Raw genomic sequence first — 18,384 nt, 5'->3', positions numbered from 1 at the left:
TGAAGCTCACTAGGCAGAGTAAGCCCTCGATATGCATCAGCTACTTTCACTAAGATTACTGCCCTTGGTCCATGTCATGCTTTTTGCCAAAAGTTCAGAAAGTAGAACATCTTTTTTTTTGCGGTTCGCGGGCCTCTCACTGTTGTGGCCTCTCCCGTCGCGGAGCACAGGCTCCAGACGCGCAGGCGCAGCGGCCATGGCTCACGGGCCCACCCGCTCCGCGGCACGTGGGATCTTCCTGGACCAGGGCACGAACCCGTGTCCCCTGCATCGGCAGGTGGACTCTCAACCACTGCGACACCAGGGAAGCCCCAGAAAGTAGAACATCTTTATGTGATGTAAGTAAGTGAAAAATGGGGTATCTCTGTGTTAATGGGAACATTGTTGAATCTAACTGGATAAGAACTAGTGCTTTATTTCTTTCAGTTACACACACAGGACCCCTCTCGACCACACACACACACACACACACACACACACACACACACACACACACACACACACACACACACCGTACTAGTTCTCACAAACAGGTTCACCTTCCTGCCACGCTCATATTCCAAAGGCTGATTTACAAAGAAGCAACAATGCAACTAAGATCTTCCAACAGCATGCATAAGATGGGGTCAGACGCACAACAGGCCAAATTTGGGGAGCTGTGGCCTCTGCGCACTCTGGCAGCACCAGCAGCCAGAGTCTCAGTCCTTCGGAACACCTCACCTCAAAGTGTGCCCCTGAATTTTCTCCCTGTGTGCAGTGGGAGAAAAACTGGTAACTTTTATTTTTACAGACTCACTTGAATATCCTCTTTCCAGGGAAACTTGTAACGAAATGGGAATTGTTAGTAATTATTCCCTTTGAAAGCCTGCTCAGTAACCCAGATGGCTGGCTTGGGGCATGTGCCAAGGAGGCAGTGAAGCGGCTGCTGGGAAAGAACCAACACGAGCAAAGGCAAGGAAGATGGAGCCCTGCTTGGTAAGCCCAGTGGTGCACTTTCGGCTGAAGCACGAGGTGTATACAGGGAGGAGTGGGCAATGAGCCTGGAAACATTTCGGGGCTAAATTATGGACGACCTTGAATATCAGAGTCTGGGCTTCATTTGGTAGACAATGGTGAGTGCTTGCAGAGATCTGAGCATTAAGCAGATAGATCAGAGTTAAACTAAAGATGGACAAGTCAAAGAGCAGCACATGGCTTCCCTGGTGGTGCAGTGGTTGAGGATCCGCCTGCCGATGCAGGGGACACGGGTTCGTGCCCCGGTCCGGGAAGATCCCACATGCCGCGGAGCGGCTGGGCCCGTGAGCTATGGCCGCTGAGCCTGCACGTCCGGAGCCTGTGCTCCACAACGGGAGAGGCCACAGCAGTGAATGGCCCGCGTACCGCCAAAAAAAAAAAAAAAAAAAAAAAAAAGAGCAGCACAAACGACGTAACAAGCAGACAGAGATAAAAGGGAAGGAAGTTTGAACTCTGTATTCTGCGTGTAAGGAATCTTCATATTAAATGCCTTGCACATCCTAAGCACTGTATATAAATGTCTGTTTTTAAAGGCAATTTGAAAGCCATTTAGGGCAATATGCCAGCCATGAGGAAGGAAGAATGGGTGTGTCCCATGTTAAACCCACAAAAAGTTTAATTAAATATCCTCACTCCTGCAGAAAACCAGCCATTCAAGGATGGAAATGGAAATTACCAAGAGGAAAAACAAAGTGCACCCTAAATCCACAATGTTTTGACATGCTCCCTTGAACACAAAGTCTGTTTGGGTTGCAGCAACAGCCAAACTCATTAGGAATAAATGCAATTTAATTTATAAAAGTCTTATTTCTTCACTCTGATTGATTTATACTGGGCAGCCCTTAGCTCTCAAAATTAGACATTTGGCATTTACAAATAGGTACCTACCAGAACATCTTTTAATTATAAATTCTTCAGTTCACTGAAGGAAATATCTTCATTATGCACTGAAGTGTCAGCTAAGCATGCCTTCAGACATAAAAGTCTAAATAAACCTTATTTCAGAATAGGTTAAAGTCACAGCCTGATTTATTTTCATAATTTTTAAATTAAGACCTTATTTTTTAAGAGCAGTTTTAGGTTCACAGAAAAATTGAGGGGAAGGTACAGAGATTTCCCATATATCCATTTCCCCCCAAACACGCATAACCTCTCCCATTATCAACATGCCCTCCAAAGTGGTACATCTGTTACAAGTGACAAACCTCCACTGACACATCATAATTACCCAAAGTCCGCAGTTTACATTAGCGTTCACTCTTGGTGTTGCACATTCTGTGGGTTTGGACAAATGTATAATGACATGTATCTATCATTATGGTATCAGTACTTTTCACTGCCCTAAAAATTCTCGGTGCTCCACCTATTCATCCCCTGGCAACCATTGATCTTTTACTGTCTCTGTAGTTTTGCCTTTTCCAGAATCTTATATGCTTGGAATCATACAGTAGGTTGCCTTTTCAGATTGGTGTCTTTCACTTAGGAATATGCATTTAAGGCTCCTACACGTCTTTTCATGGCTTGACAGCTCATTTCTTTTTAGCACTGAATAATATTCCACTGTCTGGATGTAACACACTTTATTATTTATCCATTCACCTATTGAAGGACAAGTTCTGAATAAAGCTGCCATAAACATTCATTTGCAGATTTGGGGGTTAACACAAGTTTTCAGCTCCCAGTTTTGTAAGAAACTACCATACTATCTTCCAAAGTGGCTGTACCATTTGCATTCCCACCAGCCACGAATGAGAGTTCCTGTTCCTCCACATCCTCACCAACATTTGGTGTTGTCAGTGTTCCGATTTTGGACACTCTCATAGGTGTGTAGGGGTATCTCACTGCTGTTTATTTTTCAATACTTCTAAATATGCCATGCCCAAAGACAGAATAAAAAGATAAGAACAGTACCATCTATTTTCAAGATGTCTAACATAGAAATAATTCAACATTTCCTTCATCCATATGTGACAAATTTCGTGCCCTTTTCTACCCAACTACAGGAGAAGGTGTGGGGTATGCGGCTTAAAGAAAGGCAGATCAGGTTTGAACTCTGCTCTGCTAAGTAGGTAATCTTGGACTATTTGTCTAATCTCTCTGAACATCACTTTCTAGTCTAGAAAAAGGAGGTTACACAGGTTAGACTGGACAATGCTAAGGAAAGCATCAAGGACAGTGTCTCACACATAGAGAGTGCCTTTAAAAAATGGGGCAGGGCTTCCCTGGTGGCGCAGTGGTTGAGAGTCCGCCTGCCGATGCAGGGGACGCGGGTTCGTGCCCCGGTACGGGAAGATCCCACATGCCGCGGAGCGGCTGGGCCCGTGAGCCATGGCCGCTGAGCCTGTGCGTCCAGAGCCTGCGCTCCACAACGGGAGAGGCCACAACAGTGAGAGGCCCGCATAACGCAAAAAAAAAAAAGGGGGGGGGGATTATCATTATTATGTTTTAAGTTATTATTATTATTCATATTTATATCAATAATACCATGCCATTCTTTTGTAAACTAAGGTTAAAAAAGAATCTCAAATGCCAGGCTTTATATTGCTAAGAAAAAGGGAGGCAGGGGGAAATGGGCCACTGGAGAGAAGCCATATAGAGGAAAACAGAAAAATATAAATGAGTCAAATTTCTTTGGGGCCCATTTAACTTCCCACTGATCTTACTTTAGTGGACTTTAGGTCTCCTGGGGCCAATTTACATAAATGGCCCTAAGATAAAAAATATGAAAACATAGTCTATCTGAAATCAAGGGGATAAATAAACTCTTAAGGGTCCTTGGAGGTCAGTTTCTGGAGAAAAAGATGATGGGCTTCAGCTAGCTGCATGGAGGGACCAGTGAAATCCACTCTGCTGTATGACAGCCAGCATCATACCTTTTGGAACAATTCTTGTAATCCTCTCCTGTTATCAACACTCTAGTGAGCCCAAGTTCTCTAATGTCCGTAACAAGTTGATAATACTCTTCTAACAAAGCAAACAAAACTTCATGATGAAACACACTCAGAAATGTGTCTGGCACACACTTGACCACTAGGAATGACAGACAGCAGTATCCAGAATTGCTCCTGCCTTAATCGGCTATAGCTACTTTAATGATTTTGTGTTACCTCGCCCAGAGAACAAATTTGACAATGACAACACAGGCACAAATGCTCCTTGGACAGCAGAAGCTTTACTCTACAATGGCCTCATTTGAAAGATGTTATTTTCTCTTCTACAGGGGTACTGGGATGCTCCTTTCTTATAAACCATCCTGACTAGAGAATAACACTAATAAAACAGGGGTGATCATAGAAATTCTGCCCTAATCTCTGTGGAATATCAAGCAATTGACAGCAAAAGGAGTCATTTCCTCCCAGCCATCTGATCAAATGCTGCAGACATTCCTGGATTCTTGAATATTCCTAAATGTCCACAAACCAAACATCTTCCATACTGTGAAACATCATCATTATTTTAAAGGTATCAAAATTACTTTGACCTTGAGGAAAAAATTAATAGCTTGCGGAAAAATAGAAACTTTTGTACATGGGTGGTAAGAATATAAACTGACCTAATTATTTGGAGAAAAAATTGTCAATATCTATAAATGTTTTCTATTTTCAAATAGAACCAGTAATTCCACTTCTAGCAATCTATCCTATGAAATACTTACAAAAATGCATGAAGACATTATTTGTAATAGCGAAAAAAACAATGTAACTGCCCTTCAATTGAGACAAAGTAAGTAACTGATAGCACCTGTCCTAAGGAATACTACATAGCTATTAAATAGAATGAAGTACAATTTATATACCTTGACATGGAAAAAGTCAATTGCCAAAAATTACATTGTAGCATAACATGTACCACATGATTCTACATTAGCAAAAAATGAAAAATACATGAAAAACTACAAAAATCCTATGTGTACCTTCTGTATATATTTGTACATGTACACAGAAAAGTCTGCAAGGCTTGAAAACCAACTGTTAACAGTGGTTACTTCTAGAGAGTGAGTATGATGGGGAAGAGAAAAAGACATTCCATTTACTTCATATTATACACTTAAGTGTTGAATTTTATGAGCATGACCACATTTTAGTTTTTCAAAGAGAGGAAAAAAACCTTTTAAATGCCTCTTACCTTCAGTCAGCTGTTCCAATGATCCTCTAGAAAGAAGACTTGAGAAAGATTCTACGACTGTGCATTTTTTCCTGTATCTGCAGAGAATAAGTAGAAGGGGAGATGGGAAGTAGAAAGAAAAAAATAACAATAATCAAGCTCATTTTCATTTGACATTCATTTCAGTCACAATCACAACAAAGAGTCACCAAAACAGAACTCTAAACCCTAAATCTTCTGGGGCAGAGACCACCCTTTTGAGCCCTGCACCCCCAGCTCCCAGCACTGGCATCCTGTGGGCATTTAATCCAAGCTTACTGAACAAGTGCATGGACAAACATACACATAACAGTCAATACTAACTATGTCATGCACCTTCCCTGATCTCTATGGCTAAAATCAGTATTTCTGTTGTTAAGGGTCACCTCGCCACAGGTTAAGAATGGAGTTAGAGTGCAGTGTTTGGAAACTCTCTTCCCTTGAGGGGCTGGAAACATAATTACAAGAGGACATAATTTCAGCAATGTTAAAATTCACCGATGCTAGTTAACAGCTTTTGCTAGGAGCTTCCTATACATACAAAGATTAAAATAAAACTGAAATTTCATGTCATTTACACCAAGCAAAAGTGTTTAAATATGTCCATTTACACAAATAAAAGACTCCTGACTTTGCAGCATTTCCCACATAAAAGAAGAATGCTCCTTGCTTGGCCTGGCTTGGCATGTGGTACCTAAACGCTCCACCAGGGGGACCCCGAGAGATGCTTGCTGCTAATCCCACTGAAATCCTCAGCCCTTCTCGGTAGTTCAAGTACCAACGAGAAAAGTGGAAGATATACATGCCACGTGTTCCGCCATCCCAGCATCCTACTATAATTCTTTAGTAGAAACACTTTTATCTCCCGTACATGAAACTACATGAGGCCAGGAACCTGTGATGCTCAAGTCCTTTTCTATAACCATGGCCAACTTCCAACAGAGCTCTCAGTCAGGCTAAGTGCATCCATTTTATCACACAGACAGAAAGGTTTGTAGGCGTGTCTCAAGTATTTAATTACTCAGCTCATACTTTTGGCAGGTTTGTAAGGCGTCCTTCATGGCAGAAATGCCATTTTGGATGTCCTGTTGCTCGAAGGTCATGACGGCCTGCAGCACCACAATGGTACTGTAGCCCAAGGCATGGTACATGCTCTCCTTCGCCCTGGGGAGAACACGGAAATTACTACATTTCAATTCAACTGAAAAGCATTCAGGTCTCATCTGAAACTAATCACAAGAAATTCTAGTAAATCCATGACGTGACTTTCACGGTAACGACTTTTACTCCTTCACCATGATCACTGAAATAATATGGACTATGAAAGCCATGTCCTAAAGAACTCAAACTGAGGACTTTCCAATTCAGGCCCACACAGGCAGCATGAAACTTTCCAGGTTGAAGCAGAGTGAGGCATATGCTGTTCCCTGTTTGAGCACAAGGGGGCAGCCTGCTGACTCATTTCCTAGAAAATGTTTCAAAGCAAACCCAATTTTTCCCAGTTGTACAAGAAGCAGTGTACCGTCTTTTGCTCTGAAATAAGTGCTAAAATAAAGGCCACTGGAAATATAGTTTGTGACAGAGAAATTCTGATATGTTTTTTGAAAGGTAAGTCTTGTTTAAAATCATCCCCTCCCTTCTCCCAGCCAGAGGCCACGAGGAAGCAAGAGTTTTGCAATAAGTTAGGTCAGCCACAAAGGGCCCAGACAAAAATTCATGGTAGATCTCTTACCTAATCTAATCCCATTATCTGGGAATCCTGATTAAAGTTCTGGATAATTCAAATTATCAAGCTATCCATTCAATTCTTAAGGACATTCAGTCTGAATGGATGGCACATCCCAGACTCTCAGGCTATGAAAACCTCACCATCTCTTTCTTCAAAACTTCTCAAGAGGGCTTCCCAGGCGGTGCAGTGGTTGAGAGCCCGCCTGCCAATGCAGCGGTCTGGGAAGATACCACGTGCTGCAGAGCGGCTGGGCCTGTGAGCCATGGCTGCTGAGCCTGAGCGTCTGGAGCCTGTGCTCCACAACGGGAGAGCCCACAACAGTGAGAGGCCCACGTAACGCAAACAAACAAACTTCTCAAGCTATGTTAATTAGTTATTTATAAGATCTATAATATTAATGCATGGTTTTATTTTTAATTCAAATACATTTTTTAAATACTTTTTTTTTTTTTTTTTGCTGCTCTGCAAAACAAATACAAGCCACAGTATACCTTCCCCCCAAGAAAGAGTCTAAACATCCTTTGGTAATCTGTAGTTAGTCCCAAACAGTGAGGGCACTGGCTATTCAAAAAAAGAAAAAAGAAAGAAAGAAAAAAAAAAAAAAGGAATAAGAGGAGCCCAAAGTGAATCAGCAATTGTGGTTTTAAACCTCACATTAAAAAAAAATTTTTTTTTTATTGAATTGTAGTTGATTTACAATGTTGTATAAACCCCACATATTAAACCAAAAGCTTCTCCAAGGGGGGAAAAAATATATTCAAGTGGGAAAAACATATGTTTAACGGTGAAACATGCATAAAGATCAGAGAATATAAAACTTGACTAAGTGTTAAGACTGTCATTTATTTTCATTCCATATTATGACCAGCTGAGTGTCAGTGGAGGAGAAAAAAATGGAGACTTTTTGAATAAAAAACAAAGGAGACAGGCAGGCGGATTGAGAGAGGAGAGACAGGAGAAAACAACAGGCAGAGAAAGAGAGGGAGGGAGAGAGGAAGACAGAGGGATATAGAGACAGAAGATGAAGAGACAGACAGACAGAGAGAGAGGTCTGAAGGACTAAGAAGGACAGAAGGAAAAAGGCAGGTACAGGCAAGGTAGAGCAGTGGCCCCAAACCTTTTTGGCACCAGGGACCAGTTTCGTGGAAGACAATTTTTCCATGAACAAGAGGGGTTGGGGTGGGTGGGGTTCCGGATGATTCAAGCACATTGATTTATTATGGTCTCTGTGCAGTCAAACCTCTCTGCTAATGACAATCTGTATTTGCAGCCGCTCCCCAGCACCGCCTCAGCCCCACCTCAGATCATCAGGCATTAGATTCTCATAAGGAGCACACAACCTAGATCTCTCACATGCGCAGTTCAGAGAATCTAATGCCCCCACTGACCTGACAGGAAGCAGAGCTCAGCTGGTAATGTGAGCAATGGGGAGCGGCTGTAAATACAGATGAAGCTTCACTCACTCACCTGCCACTCACCTCCTGCTGGGCGGCCCAGTTCCTAACACGCCACAGACCAGTACCCGTCTGTGGCCCAGAAATTGGGAACCCCTGAGATAGAGGATGTGAGACAAGCATTGGGCGGAGACAGCCCTGGGCAATTTCTGTAGGCCAGGGACTTCACCATCTATTTTATCATCTGTTCTTAACCTCTGAAATGCTACCTGATCACAGCTCTTCTAAGTCTGAGAATTACCACAGCCTCAGGAGGCACATTAATTTCTAAGATTCAAAGACAATGACCAGAGTCACATCACCCTGCTCACCCTACAGACTCCTCAAAGTAATGAGAGTCCCGCTCGGCGCCCACGTAACTGTCTTGAAATTATTATCTGAGGTCCAAGCTTCATCCAAGTAAGACACTGTGTTTGGAGGCACAAGGTAAGGTTATTCCTGCTGAGCTCTAGTCACACTGTACAGGTGGACACTGGGGTCAAAGTGAGGCCTAGTGAGAAGGCTAAGCATAGGTTTTGCTGCCACATCATCAGAATTAACAGGTACTATTAATTGAAATGAAACTGCGTAAGTGATTTATCACATAAATAGGGGGTCCCAGTAAGATTTTTATTAAATTTCTTTTTAGCATCTGAGATTACCATATTTTAGTTCTTCCCACACCCATTTCTTTTTTTTTTTAATCTTATTTATTTATTTTTGGCTGCATTGGGTCTTCATTGTTGGGCACGGGCTTTTCTCTAGTTGTGGTAAGCAGGGGCTACTCTTTGTTGTGGTGTGTGTGCCTCACATTGTAGTGGCTTCTCCTGTTGCAGAGCACAGGCTCTAGGCGAACCGACTCAGTAGTTGTGGCTCCCGGGCTCTAGAGCACAGGCTCAGTAGTTGAGGCTCACAGGCTTATTTGCTCCGCGGCATGTGGGATCTTCCCAGACAAGGGATCAAACCCATGTCCCCTACATTGGCAGGTGGATTCTTAACCACTGCACCACCAGGGACGTCCACCCATGCCCATTTCAAAAGAAACTTTTCTCAATGATATTTAAGTTTCAGAGGAATATCCATAAAAATATTTCACTGAAGAAAGTCAAATGAAGTTCTATGAAACTAATAAGATGACACTATTTGAAAAAGTATAGAAATTAAGATAGGAGAAAGAATCAGAAATGCTCTACTAATTAAAGTTGAAAAGACAGATTTCTTAACTGGATATTAAAACTAATCAACATTTAGGGGTCTCAACCAAATTAGTTTATAAATATTCTGGAGGAAGTGCAGAAAAATTAACTGACAAGAATGACATCAGAGACAGAATCATCAAAAGTATCCAAAAAAATATATTTTATCTAAAAGAAATAAAGTTAATTACCATGGTCGAAGCAATTCTAAGGCATCTGTAAATTTGTTACTTAGAAATAAGTTCAGTGCCATTGCACATTCTTCCAGGCCACTCCTGAGATCCACCTTGGTTGACAGTGACCTAAAGATCAAGAAAAAAATACATAGAATTTCTACAGTTTTTACTTTTAGCAAGTTGTCACAGGGAGTGTGTGTGTGTGTGTGTGCACGTGTGTACACTTTGAAGACAGAAGGACAGGCTGGATTCTAACTCTGTCACTTACTAGCTGTGTCTCTAACCTCTGGGAACTTGACTTTCTCATCTGTAAAATGGAAACACCACCAACTACTTCATGGGGCTGTTTTGAAGATGGAACAAATTGACAAATAATGCTCATAGCAGGCACTTAGTAAATGATAGTCCCCGAATCACTCCAAAGACCACAAGTGTAGGAACTACATCTATTCATGAGTGGGAACAAAGGTTCTTTTGTTGTAGTTTGATTATGTAGGGGTAAGAATGTATGTCAGTGGAAAACTGCATTGTCTAAAATCTAAAGAAGACCCTGCCAGGTTATTTGTTTTTGATTCCACAGGAACTATCTTACAGCTCTGTAAATTATACATAACTGATATCAATACAAAATAACTGTTGTCTATAGACACGTGTTAAAAAAGAGATAACAGGCCCAATCATCAAAAAAATCTACAAACAATAAATGCTGGAGAGGGTGTGGAGAAAAGGGAACCCTCTTGCCTTGCTGATGGGAATGTGAATTGATACAGCCACTATGGAGAACAGTATGGAGGTTCCTTAATAAACTAAAAATAGAATTACCATATGACCCAGCAATCCCACTACTGGGCATATACACTGAGAAAAACCACAATTCAAAGAGTCATGTACCACAGTGTTCATTGCAGCTCCATTTACAATAGCCAGGACATGGAAGCAACCTAAGTGTCCATCGACAGATGAATGGATAAAGAAGATGTGGCACATATATACAATGGAATATTACTCAGCCATAAAAAGAAACGAAATTGAGTTATTTGTAGTGAGGTGGATGGACCTAGAGTCTGTCATACAGAGTGAAGTAAGTCAGAAAGAGAAAAACAAATACCGTATGCTAACACATATATATGGAATCTAAAAAAAAAAAAAAAGTCATGAAGAACCTAGGGGCAAGACAGGAATAAAGACACAGACCTACTAGAGAATGGACTTGAGGATATAGGGAGGGGGAAGGGTAAGCTGGGACAAAGTGAGAGAGTGGCATGGACATATATACACTACCAAATGTAAAATAGATAGCTAGTGGGAAGCAGCTGCATAGCACAGGGAGATCAGCTCGGGACTCTGTGTCCACCTAGAAGGGTGGGATAGGGAGTGTGGGAGGGAGACAGAAGAGGGAGGGGATTTGGGGATATATGTATACATATAGCTGATTCACTTCATTATACAGCAGAAAGTAACACACCATTGTAAAGCAATTATACTCCAATAAAGATGTTAAAAGAAAAGAGACAACAGGTGCAAAATGGAGTCATTTATGCTAAGCCCCACCAGGACTTAAAGCTAACTGAATTACAGTTCCAACCTTCTCCAAGAATGTGACCTATAACCAGGCAACCTGGAATTTCCTGAACAGCACTTGGAAATCCACCGATAGACCCCTTCCACTCCCCTTAGGAGGGCAACCTAGCCTAAAACAATGCATTCTTTGCTATTAATTTCCTCTGTCCCCTGCTTCTTCTCTGCCTTGAAAAACCTTTCCTTTCCTGCAGCCTGAAGGAGCTCCTTTCTATTGCTAGATGGGATGCTGCTCAATTCACAAAGAGTTTAATAAAGACAATTAGATCTACAGATTTAGTCAGTTGAACTTGTTATTTAACACATGTAAATTCTGTCCTGGCCTTCAATCGACTTCCCTCCTCCACTGTGGAAGAAGCTAGTTTTGCCTGAATTTGCACATTCATTTCAACATTCCTTCACTCCATATAAATTTGTGCTGTTTTGATATCTCCTTCAAATCTGTTTTAACATCTGCCTAGTTCTCTCCCTGATTAACGAGTTAAGTAAAGTTTTTAACATCTGTTCATTTTTACATCTGTATGAGTCATGATTTTACCCTTTTTTGAAACTCATGTTAATTATTTATGATTGATAGAAATTCTGCCCTTTAAAATGAGAGCCATCTCTAAAATGTTTTGTGTAACAACTTTTAACAAGAAAATATGTCAGTAAGGAAATAAGCCGTACAATGATTCATTTCAAAGTGCTGAAAGTTGAATTTCTGTGCCATCCTCCCCATATTCATTTTTTAAGCAGGAAAACAAAAATCCCACTTCAGTTACTCATCTTCCAGAAGTGGGTTCTGAAGGTGCTGCAGGGAACCACCCACCCTCTGCCCCCAGGTCTTCTCATGGCTGGTTCCTTCTTGTTATTCAGATATCAGCTCAAAAAGCACCAACTCAAGACCTGCCTCGCTGACCTCAGCCCAACCTCTCTCATTGTTTTGTTTGCTCTATACCACTTATTACCATCCAAAATATCTTGTGCCTATATTTGTGGACCTGTTTGATTTTGGCTATCTTCCCTCTCTAGGATATAAATGCAAGGAGGTTGTTTTAGTCACTGCTATGCCCCCAGGGCCTTTGGTTGTACCTAGAACATACTACAACCCTGTAAGTATTGTTGAGTGGCCGGATGTGTTGGGGGGATAGAGCACTGCTCTGGGAGATGCTCAGAAACAGAATTCCTTATGCCTGGGGCCTGAAAGCATCTCTCCTCCAGGGTAGTGCAGAAAGGAGACAAGCTCTTGGAAAAGGGGTTAGCTGGAGAGCTCATTTTGTGATGGTTAATTTTATAAGGCAATTTGAATGGGCTAAGCGATGTCTAGATAGCTGGTACAACATTATTTTTGTGTCTGTGAGGGTGTTTCTGGAAGAGATTAGCCTTTGAATTGGTGAACTGAGTAAAGCAGATGGCCTTCCCCAATGTAGGTAGGCATCAGCCAATCCGCTGGGGGCCAGGATAGAACAAAAAGGCAGAGGAAGGGGGAACGCGTGATCTCTTCTCTATTTGAGCTGGGACATCTATCTTCTCCTCTCTTGTGCTTCTGGTTACCGGGCTGTCGGGCTTCAACGGAACTGCACCACTGGCTTTCCTGGTTCTGCAGCTTGCAGACAGCAGACCATGGAACTTCTCGTCTTTGATAATCACATGAGCCAATTCCCATGACAAATCAATCTCTCTCTCTCTCTCTCTCTCTCTCTCTCTCTCGATATATCTCCTATTGGTCTTCTTTCTCTGAAGAACCCTAATACTAATACAGAATTGCTTTTCCCTTAAGTTTCTAGTGAATGAAGAGGTCAAATACGAATGCTAGGAGTTCACAAACCTCTCTCATGAAAATTTTTCACAAGTAAATTGCTTAATACCTTCCATATCAGTCCAGATCCAAATTTTGTCAGTGTTAGTTCCTGAACATCTCTTGGATTTATCCTGTTTCATCCCCACTGCCTGCCAAGTTAGCTGTCATTTGCTGCCTGGTGTCTACAGACACATTTCTTCCCCTACCTGCCCCCCCCAATCAAATCTCTACCTAGAATTCATTCAGCTAATATTTATGGAGCTCTAACTACATACCAGGCACTCTTCTAGGTGTTGGGAATACACACTGAGCAGACCCATAGGGTTCCCGGCTGTGGAAGAGCTGGGGGAAGGGGATGGCAGACTTGAAACAAGGAGACCAGCAACTAAGATCATCTCAGACTGGGAAAGGCGGTCTGGGGAAGAAACCGGTTGGGGAAGGCGGTGGGGTGAGGCCCAACATTAATGAGGATGCTCATAGAAAGTTCTTGAAAAGGGTGACATCCAAGTGCTGCAGAATGGAGGCCGCCACGAGAATATCTAGGTTGAGGGGAGAAGGGAGGTTCTAAGCTGGGAATGCGGTGAGCAAGGCAGGGAGTGGGAGGAAATGAGGACAGAAAGCAGGCAGAAAACAGAAACTACGGTGGCAGAGAAGATGGACTTTTTTGTTTTGTTTTGTTGTTTTTGTTTTAAATAGCAATGTTATTTTACTTTTTAAAATTAATTTTTTTAACATCTTTATTGGAGTATAATTGCTTTACAATGGTGTGTTAGTTTCTGCTGTGTAACGAAGTGAATCAGTTATATGTATACATATATCCCCTATCCCCTCCCTCTTGCATCTCCCTCCCTCCCACCCGAGAAGATGGACTTTATTCTAAGAACAAAAGGAAATTTTTAGCTCAGCAACCCCCAGTCCCTTCCTCATCACCCCTTCCCTTCAACCATTCAGTTTTCCAGTGTTACCTCTCACCTGTTCTCTTAATTTCCACTCCCACCAGTTCTCTCAAGAGTACAGATCATCTTTTGTTACCAAGAAATGGGCTGAGAACAGATACCGGTCCCCTTGCCACAGAAACAGCGTCCTCTGCATCTCAGCTGGCCACGCTGGCACCTGGGTGGATGCACTTGCAAGGCCAGCTCAGAGGTAGAAACGGAAGTGGGCACTCAGCACCTCCGAACACAGTGAACTCAACCCTTCTAAGCATTTTACTAACCTGTGCACATGAAATTAAGAGCCCCTCCCCTCCAGAATACCAGTGCTGCCATGTGTTCCACAAAGAATGACCAAGAGAGCAAGTGGAATCTCAGCTAGGACTTCTCACACATCTTGGGGTCAGCTGTTCTCTCCATTCCCGCTGCCGCCACATTAACTGAGACTATCACCACTTCAAGCCTGAATTCTGAAACAGTCTCCAAGAATGCCTTCATATTACCAGCTGTGCTTAGGCAGCTCTCAAACTTTAGCGTGCATTCAACTCACCAGAGGGCTTGTGAAAACAGTATCACTGGGCTTCCCTGGTGGCGCAGTGGTTGAGAGTCCGCCTGTCGATGCAGGGGACACGGGTTCATGCCCCTGTCCAGGAGGATCCCGCGTGCCGCGGAGCAGCTGGGCCTGTGAGCCATGGCCGCTGAGCCTGCGCGTCCAGGGCCTGTGCTCCGCAACAGGAGAGGCCACAACAGTGAGAGGCCCGTGTACCGCAAAAAAAAAAAAACAATACCGAGTTTCTGACTCGGTAGGCCTGGGTTGGGCTCAGCAAGCTCCCAGATAATACTAATTTTTCTGGACACCACCCTCAGACTATTCTGCCTAAAACAGATGTTCAATCACACTGCCCCCTTAGATCAAGGACCTAAAACGGCAGCCACATTTACCACATCAACACTTCTGCTCAGCCTCCTAACACCTGTCCAACCAGCCTAGAGTGATGAGTACGACTATTTAAAAACAGCCAAGGATCTTCAAGAGGCGCATCATCATGGCATCCTCCTCCTCAAGCCTGATGTGATAGAATGAAAATTCCTGGGCTGGCAATCAGAAGTCAACATTGCCATTCTCTAGCCTGTGACCTTCAGAAGGCCACTCCACCTCCCTGAGTCCACTGCCTCATCTTTGAAATGCCCTCCCATTTCACAATGTGTGCAGGAGAAACCAAGGCCATGGTTGCTACAAGGGTACTTGGTGAACTGTCAAGGCCTATGCAAATTAACAACCATGTATATATAATTCTCCAGAAGCTGTGAGTGCTCAGCCCTTCCCAGAGGGACTATACACTCATGGTCTCCATCTGTGGAAGCCCCACCCAGGTGCCTCTATTAATATATATCTTCAGTAAATATGTATCTTTCTTCCTGTTTCTGAATTAGAAGATATGTTCATCTAAAGGCAAAATGAGTTTTTTAGTCTTCTACTTTAAAAAGGATGGGCTTCCCTGGTGGCGCAGTGGTTAAGAATCCACCTGCCAATGCAGGGGACACGGGTTCGAGCCCTTGTCCGGGAAGATCCCACATGCTGCGGAGCAACTAAGCCCGTGTGCCACAGCTACTGAGCCTGTGCTCCAGGGCCCGCGAGCCACAACTACTGACCCCGCGTGCTACAGCGACTGAAGCCTGTGCGCCTAGAGCCCATGCTCTGCAACAACAGAAGCCACTGCAATGAGAAGCCCGCACACCGCAATGAAGAGTAGCCCCCGCTCGCCACAACTAGAGAAAGCCCGCGTGCAGCAATGAAGACCCAATGCAGCCAAAAATAAATAAATAAATTTTTAAAATAAAATAAAATTAAGTAAATAAAAAGGAAAAATATCTAAAATAATAACTTGTTTATGTACTGAAGCAACTGTGGAACACAAACCAAGTTAGAAATGATGATGGGGGAAAGAATAAAATGTCAATATGGAAGATAAAGGAGGAATAAATTATGTTCAGAACATCTGAAGCATTATTTGTTACAAAGTTTTTCTTATTAAAACCTTACTGGCTATAAGGGCAAACAGAAGTGAAAACGTAGCCCTTTGGAACATAAAGGTTATATTCCCTATAAGATAATCAACATGTCAGAATTTTATTATTTATGAAGATTTGAGGATGCGGGCAGGAGGGCAGGGAGAAGAGGGCCATTATGGATCAAGCCAGCAGCAGGCAGACAGGAATTCTGGATTCTTTGCTAAGTGCATCCAGAAGAAGTTTCTACTCCATTCAAGAGCCCAGGAGCCCCTTTGCTTCAAGACCCTCCATCAAAAATTTCTTATTATGTACTAATTCCACTAAAACTGTGGTCCTAGATAACCAGAGCTCAGACTCGCAATGCCATTTTCAATTATTTACCTGAAGATGTTGTTTCCATCCTCTGAGAACTCACAATTTATACTGATGCTATGTTGGATAGAGAGGTAACTGGTGACTTTTTTTCTCCTCTTTCTATATTATTTAAACTCTGTTCATGTCACTTTTATGATGAAATTTTGATTTATAAAGATTTTAAAACATAAAAGTAATGTTATAAAGAAAAAAGTCTCATCTCCACCAATTCCCAGCTCTGAAACCTTGAACAGTCCACCTTACCTCCCTAAGTTTCCATTTCCTTATCTGTATGATGGGGATAGTCAAGCCTGCTGTTACTGCTTTATAAGTTAGTTATAAAAATCAGGTATGCTCATGGAAATAAAAATATAAGCACTTATATATACTGAGGCATTAGTATAATTATCTAAGAGTGTCAAACTGCCCAGCCTCGCCTGATAAGAACCACATACACACTCATACTTTATGACCTGGCAAAGTTTCTCCACACTTTGCACATAATCTAATGACCCACTATTAACCCTATCTGCTTCATGAGAACTGCTGCTTAAAGGCAGAGAGGGGATTTTTATGATTTGTGTTAAAATGAATAGAAGTCTAAAAAACCAACATATAATAATGCTGTACTTCTAAGTTCCTTGCCTCTTTTACTTGATAAATCAATTATTTAAAATAAGTGCACACCCAATCGAATAGTTAACACTTTTCAATTGTCCAAATGCATCTCTAATACAAACTTATTTTAAATCCACTTCTATGTAATAAAGGCTCAATAGTAATAGGTAAGCATTATGAATGTTGATGGAGCTACCTAGGAAATTCACAGATGAGTTAGAAAGTTAACAGCTGTGAGGGAGGAATAGTTCCTCCCACGCCTCAGATTTCCCTGAGGTGGGCCTTGGCTGGATAACACTCCTGGACTCGCACCTCTGCATTCCTCTTCTAGGAGAGGAGTTACCTGATTGGGCATAAGTGACCTGGCCCCCTTCCTATAGGGAAAGTGGGTACATTATAATCTATATTCTCTGCAGTGCGGTGAGCTAAGAAGGGCAGGCTTTACCCCACAACCCTCACCATCCTCACCAGGGAAGCTTGTAGTATAGCACCTGAAGTTCATTCAGAGGTATGTCAAAAGCCCATTTCTCCAGGCATCTAATCTACATCCTCCAATATAGTCTTTAAGAATAATAAAGCTGAGAGTCTGATCTCTTTACCGATATCTCAACTGGCTCTAGACTTAAGCCAAAAAGAGTTCTTTCAAAGAAAGAACTAAACACTTAAGATTTATAGGCACAGAATGGTAGCAGGGTCAGGGTTTACTCTTGAGAGACCTTTACCAACCTGTGTGGGAGTACTCAGGGTTCTTTCCCAGGCAAATCCAAGATCGCATCTGTACTCAAGAACTCCAGGCCAACATGTGTCAGGCCTATTGATTCAGCTGTGTGGAGCCCAGAGGTTCAGGAGCACACACGGCTGGACAACCAGACTACAGAAACCCACAGTACAACTCCTCATTAACTACCCAAGGGAGAGAAGGGACCCAATAAGTTCACAATCTATGGTAGGCTGTGTAGACTTTTAGGCAAGTCATTTAATCTCTCCAACTCTGTTCCCTCATCTATAAAAGGGATATGAGGATATGACGATATCTACTCAACAGGTATTAACATTGCTGTTAGGAAGAGCAACAAAGAAGATATAAGGTCAAAATGCTCCTAAATAATGCATTTAAAGGAATAGGGAAATACTATTATTTTTTAAAAGAATAAAAGTGCCTAGTCTTTCCTCCTGAATCACATGCTCATCATTCAGAACCAAACAGGATAGCAGAGTTCTGATCAGGAGCCACCCCTATGTGCCACAGTGCTTCACGTCATGTCTATTTTAGTAGATCTGTTAACTAACAGCAAAGGTGGAGTTTCTTGTTTTAGTTTTTTTTTTTTTTTAATGAATTTATTTATTTATCTTTGGCTGAGTTGGGTCTTCGTTGCTGTGCGCGGACTTTCTCCAGTTGCAGCGAGCAGGGGCTA

General features: G+C 42.3%; 1 protein-coding gene across 5 annotated transcripts in view; it reads right to left on the bottom strand.

The window, feature by feature from the left end:
• The window catches only part of TTC39B (tetratricopeptide repeat domain 39B), a 134,858-nt gene that overhangs the window by 47,055 nt on the left and 69,419 nt on the right, over window positions 1-18,384 (bottom strand). For 4 of the 5 annotated variants that reach the window (XM_067041478.1, XM_059072943.2, XM_067041477.1 and 1 more), the window contains 3 exons: window positions 9,707-9,817; window positions 6,190-6,321; window positions 5,140-5,216 (listed from right to left, as the gene is read on the bottom strand). In XM_067041478.1, the coding sequence (XP_066897579.1) occupies window positions 5,140-5,216; window positions 6,190-6,321; window positions 9,707-9,817 (320 nt within the window). The remainder of the gene's footprint in view (window positions 1-5,139; window positions 5,217-6,189; window positions 6,322-9,706; window positions 9,818-18,384) is intronic. The other variant, XM_067041479.1, reaches the window with a different exon arrangement.

Source organism: Kogia breviceps, chromosome 8 (assembly GCF_026419965.1).
Source record: "Kogia breviceps isolate mKogBre1 chromosome 8, mKogBre1 haplotype 1, whole genome shotgun sequence".
Lineage (NCBI taxonomy): Eukaryota > Metazoa > Chordata > Mammalia > Artiodactyla > Physeteridae > Kogia > Kogia breviceps.
The sequence above is the reverse complement of the archived record's forward strand: the minus strand, read 5'-3'. Positions and strand labels throughout refer to the sequence as shown.